This window comes from Myodes glareolus, chromosome 14 (genome assembly GCF_982192425.1).
Source record: "Myodes glareolus chromosome 14, mMyoGla1.1, whole genome shotgun sequence".
Lineage (NCBI taxonomy): Eukaryota > Metazoa > Chordata > Mammalia > Rodentia > Cricetidae > Myodes > Myodes glareolus.
Genome location: NC_142039.1, coordinates 64,500,751 through 64,521,352, shown reverse-complemented (window position 1 = coordinate 64,521,352; position 20,602 = coordinate 64,500,751). Strand labels below are relative to the sequence as shown.

The 20,602-nt window shown below is 40.1% G+C and overlaps 1 protein-coding gene across 1 annotated transcript in view; it reads right to left on the bottom strand.

Annotated features, from left to right (window-relative positions):
* The window catches only part of Fam120a (family with sequence similarity 120 member A), an 87,726-nt gene that overhangs the window by 56,658 nt on the left and 10,466 nt on the right, over positions 1-20,602 (bottom strand). Inside the window, exons 2-3 of the mRNA XM_048432973.3 lie at positions 12,353-12,599; positions 7,081-7,163 (exon numbers count right to left, since the gene is read on the bottom strand). Coding sequence (XP_048288930.2) covers positions 7,081-7,163; positions 12,353-12,599 — 330 coding nt within the window. The remainder of the gene's footprint in view (positions 1-7,080; positions 7,164-12,352; positions 12,600-20,602) is intronic.

Sequence of the window (20,602 nt, the reverse complement as noted above, 5' to 3'; positions counted from 1 at the left end):
AGCCAGAGACTTTGAAGAAAGCCAGTCAGCATGCAAAGTTGAGTTGGTACACCCTCCATTTCTGACCTAAGCATAGTCTTAAGAAACCATGTCTGCATTAACTCGACACACCCACAGTGTTAAGGACAGAAGCACTGTCTGTATCCCCAGACCTGTAGTTTAGTCTTAACAAATGATATTCTCTAGGGACGGAACTGCCCTGGAACTTTAGTTTAACAACAGTGCTGGCCATCTGCTCGGGGTGAGGAGTTGGCAGGGACAGAAATTAGAAAGCAGCACTGAATGCTACTTCACCCCAGCACTGTCCTGACTTTCAGAGTAAGGCGAGTGTGGAGAGGGAAGCAATGAAGCCCACCTGGTTTGGAACAGAGTCAAGGCTATGGACTCAACAAGACAGGACATGAGTTAATGCCATTACACTGTTATTTCAAACTAGAACATTGCAAGGTAAGCATGGAAGGTGCAAACACTAACCTGGAGCCTCCCATTTTGCCTTTCCTCCTGGTTTTATCCAGGGTTCTCAAAAGCACCGCATTCCATCCCAAATCTATTACAGACCTATCACTAAGACTGAGCAGCTGCCACATGGAAGAGCAAAGCAAGCCCCTCTCTTTCTATCATGACAGGAAGCCCATGCTAACCTAAAAAGCATGGGCAGAGAACTAGGCCTGAGTCCCAACAGACTGCAGCAAATTCTTAGAGCTGCACACGTCCCACATTTATTTTCAAGAAACAGAAAGCCTTTGCATTGTCTTGTACTTAAAAGCATTCCACTTAACATTCAATGGGTAAATTAAAAATGAGCAAAGGGCCAGGAGGTGGTGGTGCACGCCTTTAATCCCAGGAGGCAGAGGTAGGTGGATCTCTTGTGAGTTGGGGCCAGCCTGATCTACAGAGCAAGTTCCAGAACAGGCTCCAAAGCTACATGGAGAAACCCTGTCTCAAACAAACAAACAAACAACAACAACAACAAAAGCAGAGACTACATTTCATGCTAAGTCTAGGTTCTCAGAGTTCATATTAACCACTGAGAACAAACAGGCCAGCAGTGGTGGCTGATGCCTGCAATCACAGCACTTGGAGGGCAGAGACAGAAGGATTGTGATGAGTTCCAGGCCAGACAGGACTACACAGCAAGACCCAGTCTTAAAACAACACAAAACACCAAGCATGGTCATAGCTCAAGGCCAAACAGTAGCAGATACAATTACTTCTGGAAGACCAAACACAACTATGTTAAAAAGCAACTCTCTAGAGCAGGATTTTACATGGCTTTCATTTCCACATTATACTTTTCTCTACTATTTAAAGTCTGGAGAGCAAAAATGGAAAAAGAAATAGGAAAACCATAAAGATCAACCAATAAGAGCAGAATGTCCAGTCAAAACACCTCAAGTTAGGTGTCTCCATTTTTTTCTCCTATAATCAGGCAATGTTTTGCTTTTGTGGGTTTCTAAGAAGGAAGAATGTTTAGTTTACTGACCTCTCAGTCCCTATCACTGTTTTCTCTGGAGTCCAGGAGGCACTCACACTTCAGGTATTGTTTCTTTGCTCTTATTGAGCTAGAGACTGACTTAACGTAAAGGATGCATTGTGCTAACTTCAACTTGACACTAACATAAAGGCAGTAATTCCTTCCCTAGAAGATACATGGAGACAAAACTGTCCCCTTATGCTAGGACAAAAAAAAGTGAAATATGTAAATTAAATCCACTTTTCTATTTACCGAATTTATTCCCAACTGAATTTTAGAGAACATTCCAGAATAATAAAGCCATTAGTCCACCAACCTAGCTCCAGTGCTCATCTGACACAAAAGAAGCTTCCAAGCACTGAAATTTTGCAGCTCCTCCTGTGAGGAGGCTGGGTCCACACAGCTACTGGCTTACTGCGCTCCTACTGCCGCCTTTCCAAGGACAAGGTTCAGCACGGCAGACACGGTTAGTGACACCGACACCAAATGGTAAGCATCATTAGCACCCACCTTCAGAGTGACACCCAGAGTGCTACAAGTAAAATCATACACACACATACACACCAGGAGTGGGAGGGGTAATAAACCATTTGAGAAACTCAAGATTCTGGAAAAATCAGCAACAAGAAGAAATTATATATTTTTTAATTAAAGCTAGCAACATTGATAAGACTTTCTAAAAATTAAAATAAAATACTCAGCTGGGCGGCAGTCACACACCTTTAATCCCAGCACTCAGGAGGCAGAGACAGGCAGATCTCTGTGAGTTCGAGGCCAGCCTGGTTTACAAGAGCCAGTTCCAGAACAGCTAGGGTCATTACACAGAGAAATCCTGTCTCAAAAAACAAAAACAAACAAATACCCACTCAAAATTTAAAATTCCTATAACTGGTAAGGACACAAAAATCATAGAATAATATAAAACCCACAAAACACATTTGAAAAAATCATTTTTAGTGTGTGCCTGTGGCCAGGGTCCCATGCCAGGCTAATGGCTGCAGCCTCACACACCTCTGCAGAACACTTGCAGGGCTGGGTTGTTTGAAGCTAGTCACCAATCTTCATACCCAAGCAAAAGCCTAACTATCCCTACGGAGCAGGGGAAGCAGGATCAGGGTCATTGCCCCAGAGGCAATGGTAGCTCACACACTTGAAAGCCTGAGGCTAACTTAAGAGAGGACTCTGACCCACCAAGACCAACCAAGTGGGCACAGCCGGATGACCAGCAGAAGGCTCTTTGGCAGGCCAAGGCACAGTGATCTGATGCTATTACAATAAGTAGAAGAAAGGTTCTTAACAATTACATAACTAAGACTAAAATATTATATACTAAGAGCATATTCTTCAAGCAGAAGGTTACAGTGAGGATTTCCCTGCTCTTAAAAATAGTGTGTTCCCAAAGTATATCCAGCAATTCCAGGTAAATAACATACTCTGTTGTTTTATTATTATTTATTTTACATATCAATCACAGTTTCCCCTCCCTGGCACACTCTGTTTTTACAGCCAATGAACTTACAAACAGTCTCAGGGTTGAAGTCTGATCAACCCCTCCAGTCACCTACCCTGCCTCAGGTTACTTTGTTTCTGAATCAGGGTCCCCATTAACAGGGCCAACCCAGCCAATGGGCCTCTAAGACTGAAGCAAAGGACCTGAAAGCCAAAACCCTATAGTAAATGACTTGCAATGCCACTGAGAAAGTGTGCAACCCAGCAACTGGGAGGTAGAGGCAGGTATGGATAATCTTAAAATCAAGGTCATCTTGGTCTAAACAGCAAATTCCAGGTCAACCATGATTACATGCATGGTGAAACCCTGTCTTAAAAAAAAAAAAAAACCTAAATAGTTTTGTACTAAAATATTTACAGGACCCTTTATAAAAATTTTCAGTACTTGTAAGATTAAGCCTTTGTGTAAAAAAAAAAATTTCAGTACTTTCTAAGCACATTCTAAAAAGTATCCATTATACTAAGAAGTAGTTAAAATAGGCATGGCTGTGGCACTATACTAACTGGAACTATGGCTAAGAAATATTTAAAAGGTCTTGATATAAAATTAAGAGTCTTATTTATATTTTCATAACATTTGAGCTAAACATTAAGTCCTGGAACACAAATAAAATTTGTTTTAACAATACAGTGAACCTCTATTGTATGAAAAGATCAGCTTCTCCTCTGTTAGCTACTCATATATGTAAATGTGGCAAAGTGTAGCATGTTATCCATCCATTAAACAAGTTAGAAGAGGACATTTTAATTACCTTGACAGAAGCTGCCATGACTACAGCCTGAAAATGAGAATAAGTAAGACTGTTTCAACTACTAAAAACTTTCATATCCAAAATTAGAGGGCAATTAAGAAGACAGTCCACTGATCAAGGATAGTGCGCTAGAGTTATCTAAAAGTTTCTCATTATATTTACCAACTTTTTTTTTAAAGCCCTCTTACAAAACTTAATGGCAGAGAGATTTTCTCTGTATTTGAAAATAAGATCAATAGAAATAATACGAACTAAATTGATGTATTTTCCTTTCACCAATTCCTTGACATTTCTCAATGTCAGGCGAGAATGCCTGTTTATCTCATTTCTATTTGTGTTTTCACCTCAAATTTGTCAAATAAAGACTAAAGTCTGAAAAAAGAAGTGGAGGGGGGAACTAAAATGTTGGAAGTGCTGGGTGATGAATATGCCCAGGACAGCATTCAAGTTTAGTGATGAACACAGCTACTCATTCACAAGGCAGCACAATCTCTCACTTAGGCATCCTCTTTGCAACTATTGTCTGTGAGCTAATCAGCTGTTCAAGACCAGCCTGGGCTACAGTAAACTTCTAAAAGTAAAGTGAAAGGGGAAAGAAGAGGAAAGAGAGGAAGAGGGAGAGAAGAAAGAATTCTAGTGTTGCAAGCATACTGAGGATTTTGAGCCATATAATAAATTATGAACTGCTAGCTTCTCATCCATGATATCTGTGATTCTTTATCAGATATTTAAAAGAGAAACTTTCTCAAGATTGGGTTTTCTTTTAGCATACTGTGTTGGATTTAAAGATTTCCAATTTGTATGCTCAAATGTGAATTGTCACCTATTCAAATCTTTTATCATACCACATTTGGCATATTTTGCTAGAATCAAATTTATTACATGGTTGTTCACAGAGAGCTAGTCCTAGATGAATTCACTGTCTAACAACTCAAAGCAACTCAAGGCACAGGAAAACTGGAACAAGATGAAAGAGAAAAGGGGTTTTAAATAGCAAAGAGCAAGCTGAAACAAGTAGCAAAAGAATTCTACCTGAGCCATGAGGAGACAGCAAGGTCTTCTTGCACTTGCAAATTAAATATAGGGAGAAAAACTTAAATTCAAAGCTAAGTATCAATTTTTAAAACCAATTAAAACTCTAAGAGCATGATGGAGATAAGCAAAAAAGTATTCAAAATTTTCAAAAAGTTAGAATTAATAGCAGCTGGGATATATTTCAGTCATATTTCAAGAGAAAAATCATTTGATTTGGCTCTCCCTACCATGTTAGGATGGTTAAGACAGTGCTATACACAGAAAATGCCTACAAAGAATTCTAACCATAAAAAGTAGCCAACAACAACAGAGAGATGGTTCAACAGTTACGAGCACAGGCTGGGTGTGCTGGAAAACTTGAATGCAGGGCCAGTGGGATCACTCAGCAGGGGTAGCAATCTAGCCCTCAACCCTGACAAACTAATTCTAATCTCCAGATTCCTACATGATGGAAAGAAACACAGCAAGTTGTCCTTTGACCTCTCCAAGAGATGGGTGTATATGTACAAGCACACACACATATAAATAAATAATAATTATTAAAGTTGTTGTTACTTAATATCCATAACTTATAGTGTATTTGGATCCAACTCATTCCCCATTATTTCCCCTCCAATTCTTCCTCTAACCTCCCTCACATTTTCCTCCCAACTTCACACCACAAAAAATGTTTTTTAAAGGAAAAAAAATGACACAAAAACCTAATACATTTCTCTTTGGGAATCGCTGTGAGTTTTGTTACTAGTAACACTAAGACACTGAGAGCGCATCCTCAGTAGGCGCAGTGATACAGCAAAACGTGAACGAGTGAAGTGCTGTGACAACTGCACCTTACTTCCCAACAAGACACAGACATGTCTGTATAACATATGGGAAAATGCCAACAAGTACTGAACCAAGATGGTGGCTATTTGGACAAACATTTCTCTGTTCTTTCAGCATTACATGTAATTACTAAGCTGGCTTTCCAAAAATTCTTCCCATCTAAGCTTCTGGAGCACAAAGCAAAGATAGTTCAGCTGAACATGTGACTATATTTATGCACACAGCAGGAGGTCGCAAAAGTCCCACTCAAATCCCTTACAGCAAGCGTCCACAAATGTCCCCACTTGTAAGAACCCCATGCTTAACTGTTAGAGACCGCACCATCCCAGTCTCCACTCCACTAGCTATCATCAAGCACTCAGAGTCAGGAGATCAGGGCCTGTTACTTCATTCCTAAGAACACACAGGAGACATTCTATCACCAACAGCAAAAGAAAAGCTTTTCTCTGTTGAATGCAAAAGGAAAACATGTGTTTTCTAAAAGGAAAGGGAAATTAAGAAGTTGAAGGTAATCATAAGCAAGAACTATTACAGTGAAAAGTAAATATTTCAAAGCACACAGATGAGAGAGGAAAAAGAGGTTCCAAGTAGCAAGGAATAAAAAAAGAAATCTTACATGAGCGAGTTCCCCTCAAGAAATCAATAATAATGCAAAGAAAGGAAAACTCGGAAACTGCCCATCAATTACAACTGTTCACGGCCGAAGGGTCACTGTGACTGAACTCAGATTTTGTGGCACGGCTCTGGAGACCACCCACTCTAGCCTTTCCCTGTTCTCAGGAAGCTGGTCCCAGAGCTGGAGGGGACACAGTGTCCAAGTGCCCACCTTTGCATTTCCTAAGTCACCTAACAAATGATAATGCCAGTTACAGCGTCACTGACAGGTGCCAGCTAGTGTCCTCACAGCTCACACCAATCCCACATTTCTGCTAGGCTCACATCAAACAGACAACCTCCTCACTCCAGAACGCCCTAGTGAATGTCTCTTTTCTGATGTTCATTACTATCACAAATGGAGAAATGAGTAAGAAAACACTGTGCTGATAAACCAGTGCCACGACCCATTCTCCCGTCATTCAAGAAGCATCACAATAGACTATTTTATAACCGCAGAAAAGGAAAGGTTATTAAATCCTCAGACTGTACTAAAAGATACTGCTCTAAGTGACAGATGACATTACCTATTGAAAAAAATTAGTGTTTTAAGTAAAAATGTTAATCTATAAAAACTGCAGCTCAAAGAGTTCTTGTCTAACTGGGAACAGGACATTCTCTGAAGGGCATTTTGAAGGAAGGCATAAGTCTGCCTATCACACAGGTGTTGAGAATAAGGAAGAAGCAGGCTACTTTTTAAGATGGAGTCACAAACAAGACACTTCTACCCACACAGCATGTCCCCTTCTTCAGTAAAGTACATCGTGCATTGTACTATGTACAAAATCACAGTGGTCAGTCAAACGCTAGAAAACCAAGTGACATTTGTACCTTCAGTGAGGCGAGTGGATGTTCTGGACCAAGTAAACTCCAGTGAAAGGAAGCCAGATCCTCATCAGGTAGTATGTGGTTTCCTAGAATATAAATGTGGACAACGTAAGAGCCATAGGATCAGTGACACAGGGAGGCGCCTATATCACTGTGTGCTAGCTAATGAGCATTCCACTTTCAAGAGAAATCAAGCATTTCTTCACACTGTACGATGAAGCAACACACACAGCAGGCAGTCCTGACAGTTCACTCAAGCACCAGGGGAATTTTCAGATAGATAGTTTGGAGACCATTCGTACTAAGGATTTCACAGAGCTACACACTGAATCAACTTCCCAGCAGTATGCAAAACTTCAGCCTAAGGATTCCAGGAAGTCACATAGGGACAAGACCTAAGTTTTCATATGTTCCTGAAACACCTGTTGTTCAAAATTACTTGAAATGACATAGCCAGATGTGGAGTTGTGGTTATTAAATCTTCCCTAGGAAGATGAAATAACAACAACTGGGTTACAGCATGACTCCCACCACCCACAAGTATCTGTGACAGAGCACAGACTATAATATCTGAGCTGTCTGTCCGACCGCTAGGGCTATGCCCGTCTACAAGCAGGAACTATATTAATGAAGGGTGTTCTTTCATAGCGGGGTTCTAGGGCCTGATACACACCTCTAGGGTGCTGTTACTGCAATTTTAAAGTAGTGATTTCCTAAGCAACTCTGTGATGTTTGTATCCTGGCTAAATCACTTCTACATTAAAACATCAGGCCCATCAACTACCTACTAACCGGCAATAACACAGGCAGCACTGCTACAGCCTATGATCCCAAACACACAGTATGAACCCCAGGACACCCAGACCAACACAAGCCCCGGCTGTGCACACAACTGGGCTCTGTGCTGCTTACTGCTGTGAGTGGACTGCACAGAACTTTGTTGTGAAATACAAAGTCTCAGAGTTATTCTAAAGATTCAATTTAAGAAAATAAGAAGTTGCTGGGCAGTGGTGGCGCATGTCTTTAATCCCAGCACTCAGCAGGCAGATGGCAGGCGGATTTCTGTGAATTTGAGGCCAGCCTGGCCTAAAGAGTGAGTTCCAGGACAGCCAGGACTGTTTCACAGAGAAATCCTGCCTTGAACTCCTTCTCCCCCCACCAAAAAAAAGAAAGAAAAGAAAAGAAAAGAGAAAATATGAAGTCAATCTCAGTATCAGAAATGGACTTTGTAAAAACGCAAACATTTTTAAATGAATATTCCACTCAACTTCCTAAACATTTTAAATAACTGTTACATTACAGAGAAGGAAATCGTTTTATTTGAAGACAACAAATTTTTTACAAAATCTACAATAAGTAAACTTACTCATAATTTATCTAAACTTCTCGAACAGACTGGACTCTATACCTCATTAATTGGATGATATTTAAACTTCTGGGAACTGGACATAGGGCGGACATCATTCTACCACTGAACTGCAGCCCCATTTTACTTTTTTGTCTTGTGACAGGGCCTTACTAAGTTGCCCAAAAGGACTTAAATTTTTGATCTTCTTGCATCATTCTCCTGAGTAACATACAGACCTAGCTAAAGTATTACTTGGATATTTTTCTTCACTTATTTCAAATTTTTCTAATATAATTATCTAGAAAAGTATGAGTTGATATTACCTCAAAGAAATATATTCAGCATTTCTTAAACAAAAAATCAAATATTCACCCATATTTCAAATTCTAGGCAATTTTGCATAGCAATTAAACACTCTGATCATCTATGTAATGTGCCACCTCCCTACCGACTTTTGTAATAAAATAGGTTTTTGGTTTGTTGGGTTTTTTTTCTTTTTGGTTTTTTAAAACAGGGTTGTTGTTTTTTTTCTTAAGAACCCTGACTGTCTTGAAACTAGCTCTGTATGAACTCACAAAGATCTGCCTATCTCTGCCCCCTCCCCAAATGTTAGGATCAAAGGCATGTACCACCACTGCCCAGCTATAAAATAGGTTCTTGATATGCTATACAACTCTGCTGGTCTGAAATTAACATGTCAAATGTCATCCAGGCTGGCCTCAAATTCCCAGTCTTCCTGTATCAGCCTTCCAGTGCTGAGTATGTATGACCAACTCCAGCTCAACACATGCTTCAGACATCAAAAAAAGTATCCTTTGACATTATAACTTCTAAAAATGTTTCATTTGAGAATCTTCCAAATCTCAAGACACAAAAATTCCATAAGAAACGATATTTACAACTAGATCCAAATAAACAACTTATAAAATTAATATTTTGTTCTTATATAACAAAACATAAAAGTGTTTTGTACTATTTATACAAATCTGGAACTAGAAATAGCTCACTTGGCAAATGCTTACCTTGCAAGCATGAAGACCCAAGTTGTAACCCACATAAAAAGACATGTATAATGGCACATCCTTCACAAGCTCAACATGAGATGCATGTGGGTACGTGTGCCAAACACAAATGGATCCTCCTTAGGGCTCACTAGCCAGCTAGCCTACACTTACTGGTGAGCCCCAGGTCCCAGTGAGAGAGCCTGTCTCAAAACAAAAGAAATCAGGGCTGGAGAGATAGCTCAGAGGTTAAGAACACCTGCTGCTCTTCCAGAGGTCCTGAGTTCAATTCCCAGCAACCACATGGTGGCTCACAACCATCTATAATGAGATCTGGTGCTCTCTTCTGACTAGTAAGCACATATGCAGACAGAACACTGTATACATAATAAATAAATAAATCTTAAAAAAAAAATCAAAAACAAAAGTAGACAACTGTCCAGAGGAACGTCATTAGAGAATGACCTCTGACCTACATACACCTACTTTTCTGATAACTAGGAATTTCTAAAAATAATCCACAATCTAACTAATTTCCCAGAATGGGTTAACTCCACAGAAAGCACAGTATCTAACTTCACTAGAGATCATGCAGCTTCCCAAAGAGCCCTGGAGTATCTACAGCAGAGAACCAAGGAGTTAACTCACAGGAAAACCTCACTCAAAAAACCATGCATTTCTACTTGGATACAACTATAATATATATATATATATATATATATATATATATATATATATCCACACACATATACACACACACACACACACACACACACAGAGAGAGAGAGAGAGAGAGAGAGAGAGAGATATGAATTTTAAAGTAGTTTTACACATACAAAGACACAGAAAGGGTAAGGTAACAGGAAAGGAATGACACAAAGTAAAAGGCATACACGTGCAACTGGGCGGTGGTGGCGCACATCTTTAATTCTAGCACTTGGGAGGCAGAGGCAGGCAGATCTCAATGAGTTCGAGGCTAGCCTGATCTACAAATCAAGTTTAAGGAGAGTCAAGGCTACAGAGAGAAACTCTGTCTCAAAAAACAAGAAAAGCAAACAAACAAATGGCACATGTACATGCTACCTCTTGAAACTTATTTAAAAAATATAAATTAATATACAAAATATATCCTTTCTGGGAATGTAGCAAAAATAATTCTTTCACGAGATTCTTTTTTTAAAATTTACTTACAATGGTGTTTTTCTTTTAAAGTAGTTGTTTTTCTGCTGGGAATGGTGTCATGCACCTATAATCCCAGCGGAGACAGGAGGACCTAAAGTCCAAGCTCACCCTTGAACAAAGTCATTGGAAGTCTATATAAAACTCTAGTTCAAAGTAAAATAAAACAAAAAGGCAATTGTTTTCTTTTATAATAATGGCTACCATGCAAAAGGAAAGAAATCATAGCAATGCTTTAGTCCTGTGGTATATTTTCTTTGTGTTTAGATTTTGTGTGTGTGTGATTTTCTTTTCCATTTAGTTTTCTGAGACAGGGTTTCTCTATGTAACAGCCCTGGCTGTCCTGGAACTCACTCTGTAGACCAGGTTGACCTCAAACTTAGAGATCCACCTGCCTCTGCCTCCCCAAGTACTGGGACTGAAGGTATGTGCCACTAGTGCCCAGCAATTATTTTTTCTAATTTTAAATTTATTTATTTTATTGGATGCATCTAAGTGTTTTGCCTACATGTATGTGTGTATGTAAGTCATACATGTGTGCCTGATGCCTACAGGTCAGAAGAGGCCATTGGCTTTCTAGGAACTAGAGTTATGGGTGGTTGTGAGCTACTACATGGGTATTAGGAATCAAACTAGGGGTAGTTTTCTCTGCAAGAACAGCAAGTGCTCTTAATCTCTGAGCCATCTCTCTAATCAAAGTTTTATTTTGAATTGTGTGTGTAAGTTTTATTTCATGTGTATTGATGTTTTGCCTACCTATGTTTCTGTGTGAGAGTGTCAGGTTCCCTGGAACCAGAGTTACAGACAGTTGTGTGCTATCATGTGGGTGCTAGGAATTGAAACTTGGGTCCTTTGGAAGAGCAGCAAATGCTTTTAACCACTGAGCCATCTCTCCGGCCTGTGTATGTTTCTGTGTGCAGGTACTTAGAGGCAAGCTACCCACTACAGGTGCTGGGAACTGAACTCAATCCTCGACAACTGTAGCAAATCTTTTTTTTTTTTGCATAATTTATTTGTTTTTATTTTATTTGCATTGGTGTTTTGCCTGCATGTGTCTCTGTGTGATGGTGTCATATCTTGGAGTTACAGACAGTTGTTAGCTGCTATGTGGGTGCTGCGAATTGGACCCAGGTCCTCTGGAAGAGCAGTCAGTGCTCTTAACCATTGAGCCATCTTCCCAGCCCTCCAAGCAGTATACTCTCAACAGCTGAGTCATCTCTCAAGACCATTGGTTTTTTTTGTTTTGTTTTGTTTTGTTTTTTGAGACAGGGTCTCACTGGGTAGTTCAGAATGGTTTTGAACTAGCTTTGTGGTGATCCTACTGCCTCAGCTTCCTGCATGCTGGTATTATAGGCTTGTGCCACAATGTCAATCACATATTTTCTTCTTGTATAAACACAATTTACACTACCAGTTTGATGGTCACTACCACTTTCACAGTTGGCACATGTTAGCACATGTGATTCAGAAATGTTATTTTTCTAAAACTTGGAGTTTATCACAGAGTAAGTTTTTCAGCCTGGATAGAACAACATATAAACAAAATTTTAGAAACAAGAACCATACATTACTAGCAAAAAAGGAGAAAATATACAAAAGAATACAATTGAAGAACCCATTCTTTCATTCTTAAATGTAAATATCAGATATAAAATCAAAGCATTCAGGCACAAAATCTTCAAAAGATACATCAGTATGCTTACTGTACCACTCCCTTAGAAAACAGTTTTTACACTACTCCACCTACCTAACAGAGCAGCAAAAATAGGAAAACGATTTGGGTTCAGGTCCAGTTGCTTGGCAACTTCGTGCATCAGATATTGGCTTGTGGTGAGACTCTTCCCATTGCGGCTCAGTTTCAGGGCATGGGCACTGAAGTAGTAGGGGATGTTGCACAGTGCATAATCAGAGTCATACGCCACCAAGCCATGGAAACCATTCTCTCTGCAGAAGCCAATCACTTCTTGATGGTGATCCTCAATGCTCTGTGCAACCTATGCACAAAAAAAAGAAGAAAATGCCATCAGATGCAGGTTCTAACTAAAGCAGCAGGCTCAACAGGCAGATGTACTCAACAGCATTAAAGAGCTACTAACATAAACATTATTCAAATGATCCAAAAGTGCCAGGACCAAGTGTGTAGCACAGTGCTCCAATAGGAATCTCTTGGGAAACTGAACTCAAATCACCTGTCAATAATCTACCATCCCATCTAGACCGCAAATTAATTCCCACTCATGACAATTCAAAACTCACCCTGCCTAAAAACAAGCAAATCTGACTAATCCCTGTGATAGTATTTAGAAGAAAGGAAAATGGAGAGGGTGGGAGAAGATGAAAAGGGGGAAATAAAAGCAGAAAGACAAAGGAGACACCCACATTTGCATAGCCAACACAGCCTCTTCAAAGTACCTCAAAAGTGTAGGAAAGCAACATTATACACTTTCTCCTTTTAAAAATAGCCTGCATCTATCTGTGTCCCAGTCTATGTTCCTGAGGCATTCATCACAGGGATTCTCGGGGTACACATGAACACCCTAAAGTCCCTGAGCAAGCCACATCAGAACTACCACTTAGGCTCACTACACACTAACTGCCACGTCTGTGAAGAGGAGCCCAAGCACTTTCACTTTGCACCCCTACTACAAACTACCGGAACTACGCACAATAACCTAGCCTGGAGGCTCACTGACAAGCAGGTAGGTAGGATACAGTCCTTTGGAGTTGCTGGAGTCCTAGACATATGCCCACAAGGACTGAAAACTGCTCTGAAATGTTAAAACCAAAGTCCAAATCATTTTTTAAAATTAAACAAGGTATAATACTTCAAATCCCCAAACTATTGATTTCCTCTCTTGCCAATTCTCAAACTCTGTCCAACTAAAATTCTAGGAAGCTATTTGTTTCTTCAACAAGTGAAGGCATTTTAGAGATTAGAATTTATATTGAGAAAACAACCTTCCTCAAGACTCAGCAATACCACTTTTGGGTATATAGCCAAAGGATGCACAATCGTGCCACAAGGACATGTATTCAACTAAGTTCATAGTAGCATTGTTTGTCAAAGTCAGCACCTGGAAGTAACCTAAATGCCCCTTGATCAAAGAATGGATAAGGAAAATGTGGACAATGAAGTACTTACACAGCAGAGAAAAATAATGACATCTTAAAATTTTCAGGCAAATGGATAGAGCTAGAAAACATCATACATATTGAGTGAGGTAACCCAGACCCAGAAAGACAATTATCATATGTACTAACTCATAAGTGATTTTTAAACATAAAGTAAAGAAAACCAGCCTACAACCCACAATCCCAGAGAAACTAGACAACAATGAGGACCCTAAGAGAGAGATACATGGATCTAATCTACAGGGGAAGGAGAAAAAGACAACATTTTCTTAGTAAATTGGAAGCATGGGGACCATGGGAGAGGGTTGAAGGGGAGGCGAGAGGCAGAAAGGGGAGCAGAGAAAAATGTATAGCTCAATAAAACCAATTAAAAATGTTTATAATGAGTCAGGGGACTTAGTTAAATCTCCAGAGACTAAGGAGAAATGAACGCCCTCTTTAACCTGAAATTTCTAGAACTACAACCTAATGTATGGACTAATGAGTGAAATTTTAAATTAAATTAAATTTAAAATTAAGTTCCAGCAGCCAACTGTCAGGGGACCAGCAGCTATCCTACTGCACCTAAGTGACACAGAGCATTTGTGTCTCCTCAGTGGTGGCCATCATTAAGCTAATCTCCTTGCTGGCTTGTGGTCTCCAAGTCTGGCTGAAATTAGTGTAATGAAATCTCACCAAGAGGCAAAGCAAACTGTTAATGATACTAGCTAAAGGAAAAATAAATTTTTGAATTCTCCTAGGGAGAAAATTTAATAAAACATTATTATGGTATAAGAAAAAGCAAAACTACAATTACCCAGGTAGCGGTCTCCCATAGATGAAGAGAAGATTACCTCATCCTTAATCTAGGAACGTATCAATTAACATAGAAAAGTAACTGAAAAAATGCTCAAAAATTAATCCTATCTAGAAATGGTAATCTTAGTCTAGTCTGAGTTCTTTTTTTTTTTTTAAAGATTTATTTATTTATTATGTATACAGTATTCTCAGTGCTCTGCCTGCAGGCCAGAAGAGGGCACCAGATCTCATTACAGATGGTTGTGAGCCACCATGTGGTTGCTGGGAATTGAACTCAGGACCCTTGGAAGAGCAGGTGGTGCTCTTAACCACTGATCTATCTCTCCCCTAGTTCCAGTTCTTTATTCAAATAATTTGCTTCCATAGAAACTTCAAAGGTGAAAAAAGAAGAAGAAAGAAATTTTAAAGTATTGCTAAATGAACAGAAATTACTGGTTGTTTCCCAGACAGCCCCTCTGAAGAGGTTCTACAATAAAAGGGAAGAGACTCCTAGGACGGCAGGAGACTACTCATCTTAGAGGATTCAGAGCTCGTAGGAGACAGCGCAGTGAGTCTGCACGGTGCACATTTCTATCTGTGGGCAGTTAGTTCATTAGCACCCTTGTTCCAGGAAACCGAGAGCAGATCCATCTCCAAGGCTAGGAACAGGAGAGCTAGGCTCAACTCCTGACTTCATCGCTCTCTGAGTTCCCTGACTATGGGCTTCACCCAAGGCAGGAAGGAGGGGCTTCTTCTAAGGAAGACTTTTTATTAAAAGCTGAAAAAGGTGGCTCTGGATGGGTTCCCAAGGCCATGCCCACACAGATCTGAGGTAAAATAGGGAAGTAAAGCTTCACCTGGGTGGGATCAGAAGCCAGAGAGTGGAAGGTGAAGACTGAGTCAGCAGGGGTCAGGTCTAACCTGTCAGCTTTCAAACAATGCTGTGAGTGTTGTAAAACAATCAGCAATATATTTTAAAAGCCGTAAAACCTTCATGTTCTTTGCCGAGTAACCCTACTCCAGGAAATAGCCTAAAAGCTAATCTACCAAATAAAAATTATTAGATTTTGAGCCTTGAAAAGAATCATAACTCCTACAGGAGAAAACTAAACTGAAATTATGAAACAGATAGTCACTACAATGTTTTTTGGAAAAACTCGAGGAAAGTTTCATTAAAACATTAATCATATTAGAACGCAATATGTTAATTATAGATAGGCAAAACTGTGTCTGGAAACAGACTGGAAAGGGTTGTATCAGGGTAGTGGAATTATGTGTGCACTTTATGAGAGAGAGAGGGAGAGAAGAAGGGAAGGAGGGAGGGAGGGAGGGAGGGAGAGAGAGAGGGAGGGAGGACAAAAACAGCCTAGTTAAGGCTGGAAGGCTGGTGGCTAGATGAAGGTAACATGTGCAAGCCTTCAGTTCCATCCCAGTACTACCACAAAAAGAAAAAAAAGAACAGTCCCACTAGAAAGCAGCCCACTACAAAAGACAAGGACCTCCACGTTCATACTGCCACTGCAGCCAATCACACATCTGCTGCAGCTGGCTATTTGCTTAGTGCTTTATCTGCCTTGTGGAAGAATTACAATATTGTTAATAATTTGCAAATTAGAGTTAGGATGGATTAGTAAAGTTTGTGCACTTTTTAATACACTAGATTTTGTTGTTCCTTTGAGGCAGGATCTCACTGTGGTTTTTTTAGGATAACTTCAAAGTTGCAATCCTCCTGCCTCAGCCTACATAATCATACCCAGCTGCACTTTGCTTTTAACTCATAATCTAAAGACCAGTGTTGAGAACAAATAGAATCCTGCTGGGGTGGAGGAAGATGCTAATGGAGGACTACTGCCAATCACTCCTGCCCGTGCCAGCCACTGCTACTGGAGAGACCACCCTGCTAATCTGTAACTTAAGAATCCCTGGGAACTCACAAAATACGGCATTTCTCAGTCTCAGTGCTTCCCGGGTGTCAGGCAACAAGCCTTCTCTAATACAAAATGTGTGTGAGGGCAGAGGTGCTTGTTTTTTGTAGAGACAGACCCATAAAATTTAAGAATCTGCACAAAGTCGACAGCCGAGAGTGAACTAAAGGGTATGCTTCTTTCTAATAGGACTGTTTTTTTGTTTTTTGTTTTTTGTTTTTTAATTTTGTAGTAGTGCTAGGATAGAATCCAGGGCTGGAGAGATGGCTCAGCGGTTAAGAGCACTGCCTGCTCTTCCAAAAGTCCTGAGTTCGATTCCCAGCAACCACATGGTGGCTCACAACCATCTGTAATGAGATCTGGTGCCCTCTTCTAGCCTGCAGGCGTACATGAAGATAGAATACTGAGAATACTGTACACATAATAAATAAATAAATCTTTAAAAAAAAATAGCTGGGCAGTGATGGTGTACTCTTTTAAACCTAGCACTTGGGAGGCAGAGGCAGGTGGATCTCTGAGTTCTACAAAGTGAGTTCCAGGACATCCAGAGCTATACAAAGAAATCCTGACTAAAAAACCACACACACACACAATAATAAAAAATGAGAATCCAGGCAGTGGTGGTGGTGGTAGCACACACCTTTAATCCCAACACTCAGGAGGCAGTGGCAGGTGGATCGCAGAGTTTGAGGCCAGTCTGGTCTACAGATGAGTTCCAAGACAGCCAGGGTTACACAGAAAAACCCGTCTCTAAAAAAACAAAAACAATAAACAAACAAAGAAGTCTATGAGATGCAACGTTGAAAATATTGTTACCGTTAACCCCAGAAAGCATAAAACAAAAGAACTAAGCCTTCAGAGTTCCTCAGAGAGAACCCATCTCTAAGGTTTATCAGACTTGGATTTGAGCTGCTTCATCATTGGAAACCCCATGCCAGAAGCCACTGAGACCACCTGCTGTGTTAGAAGTGGGGCAAGCTTCCCACGAAGGAAGTGAAATTCCAATCCCAAACTCCTGCACACACTCAAAGGAACAATCTTCTTCAGCTCCAGCTGAGTGCAAGGCCAATAACCCACACAAGATGCCTGCCTGAGCCAGCAGGTGAGAGCTACAAACCCTCCCAAGAAACAGGGCAGGCAAGGCTAATGATGAAAGATTTAAGTGGCAGCAAAATGTACTGGTTTCACTGTCAAGGAAGTACCTTCTTAGCTTAGGATGATTATTTTTATTCTACTATCAATCTACTACAGAATTTTGGGTTAATTTTTTTAATGTCAATATGGCACTAAACAAACTAAAAAATAAATAAGCTGACGAGATGGCTCAGATATTGAGACCACTGGCTGCTCTTCCAGAGAACCAGAATTTGGTTCCCAGTACATACAACTGGTCTATAACTCCCGTTTCAGAGGATCCAATGCCCTCTTCTGGCTTCCATGGGCACCAAGCACACAAGTGATACACAGACACATTAAAACAAGAGGGGCAAATAAGTCAAAGTTGATTTTATAAAGAACAAGTTCCCAAGACTACATAGCAAGTTATTACTACTATATATTGTGAAAAGCAGACACAGAGACAGCCCTGGGGGCAGCGCTGTCACTAGCTCCTCAACTATAGGGAAAGTACAGTCTTAGGCCCCTGCTAACCAGGTGGTAAACTGCCTACTTAATACTGGTGTACCTCCGTGTTCATCACAGGGAAGCTGGGATGATTAGACAAATTGCATGTGAACCCCACAGAATCATTTCAGGGAACAAACACTTGAAATGTGTCAGGCACTTCTTAAGTAAGCCAGGACATGTCATAGAGAAACACACTGTGTATGTCAGCTCACAGAATAATTAACCCATCCTCCAGTCAACCAAGAAGATACAAGTTAGTCATAGAGGATGTTGATGAACCTGAATTACTCTGCTTAGAAGATAAAACAACAAGGTTTGACATAGGCCCACAGAAGTCCAGCCTGTAAGTATTAGGTGGTGAAACTCACTCCTGCTTCTGTTCCTGCCCTCGTCTAACTCACAAATCAAATCCAGTTGTTAATTCCAGTCTGGTGAGGTGGGTTATTGTTTCTGACTTTAAAGGGGAGATATAACTGTAATAGCATTCATTCCAATCTCTCCCTCTAGGGAAACTGCAATCACAACTGACCAAGCAGATCTTACAAACCTCATTTATTCCACAAGAATAGAAAGCAATGATCCTAAAAGCAAAAGTATGTTTGAGTTAGGCCAGAATTCCAAAAGGAGTGACATCAAAAAGATGCGCAACTTTGGCAAGTATTAGGGAAATGCAAACTACACCCAAGTAACCATACTAAGTAGGATGGCTGCTGTTCAAAAACAGACAAGAAGCACAGGCAAGCAAGCCTAAGAACATAAAGTGCTACAGCAAGTGTGAAGAACAGCATAGCAGTTCCCCAAAAAGAGACAACATCAGGGCTGGGGAGGTGGCTCACCAGGTAAAGCACCTGCCTGGCAATTGCCCACCTCCCACACCCATGTAACTGTGAGCAGGCATGGTGGCTCATGTGTAATTACGGTGATCGGAAGGTGGAGCTGAGATTCCTGGAGCAAGCTGGCTAGCTAGACTAGTGGAATCCTCAAGTGGGAGACTGCCTGCACCTCAACACAGAAGGTGAAGATCAGTAAAGGATGACTGATACTCAACATCACCTGGTTTTCACATGTACAAATACACAAGTGCTCACACAAGAATGCACACTACACACATGTACATGCAAAAAAATAGTTTAGATGGCAAATTATGTGTACCATACCATAATTGTAAAAAGACAACCAAAGGATATGATTTCCCCCTTTCAATTCCTTTAGTAGGTTGTTTGTTACACAACCGCAGCTTGACTCAGTGCTTATGTGGTAATAAATTTGCTTCCTTTCCCTTCTTAAAAAAAAGAAAAAAAAAAACAAGGGAGTAGATATAAAAGAATGAAAGATAAATTTTTTATTTTTTAAAAATTAAAAAACCTGACAAGAGACATCATAGTATTTTCACAAGGATTCTATTTAAAATAGTCGATTATAAAAACCTCCAAATGACTCAGCTAAAACTTAATAGAATTATTTTTGTTAAACTAACTCTAAGCTGGGCACAGTGACATGTACCTAAAGACTCACTTATAACATAGCAACATCTTGTATCTAGATAAACAAATAAATGACTAGATTTTAAATTAATTCCAAAATTTGAAATACCAAAATTTAATTTTAAGAGTTCCAAAAAAAGAATTTTAAATTGATACAATTTACCATAGTAATGTTTGCAAAGTCATATGCTCTGGGCAGGATCTAGAGAAGCCCCAGCTGTCTCAGTGAACCTGTCATTGCTCTTCGTGAATGGGCTATAGTTCCAAAGACAGGAGCACACTGGACCTCAGGGGTCAGCCCTCTGGCTGGAACCTCCTGTTACTGCACTATACTAAATGGCAAAATGACAAGAGCATGGCGGATCTATTCTTTCCCAAAAAACCAGTTTTTGTTTGTTTTTTGTTTTTGTTTTGCTGTGTTTTTTTTTTTCTGAGACAACAGCAAAATAAATACCAAATGGCCAGGGCACAAATGGAGCTGTCTTTCAATGGCAGCTCCGCCCACACGTCCCCCATAATGCTTCAAATCAGGAGCAACGAGAAAGAAAACAGCAGAAGCCAGTTTACCTACTCAGTCCTCTTTTATGCCTTCTCAACAGAGTACATCTTGAGTTAAGAAGCATAAAAGGATTATTGTAAGATAAAACCTAGGCACCAGGTGGCTGGGATGAGCTCAGTCAGTCAGTCACCTTTGGAATTAACTGACTCTGGGCTGAAAAAATTTCTACTTCCTCCTATCACACAGCCTGCAGGAGGAAGCTGCAGTGTTGGGTGTGCCACACTTAGCAGGTAGTCTGTAAACAACTACAATAAGCCAGGGATTGTTCTAGGAGCTTGATGACAGCCAAGGTCCTCATAAACTTACTTTCCATGGGGGAGGGGGGAAAAAGCAAAATAAATGATAAACTACACAGCCATCTGGAGAATTTTAAAACATTGTACGTTAACTCTGGTTCGTTTATTTTTAAAGATATTTTTGTTATTTATTTATGTATACATGTATATACCTGCATGAGTGAGGACAGAAGAATGTTAGATGCCCTGGAGCTGGAG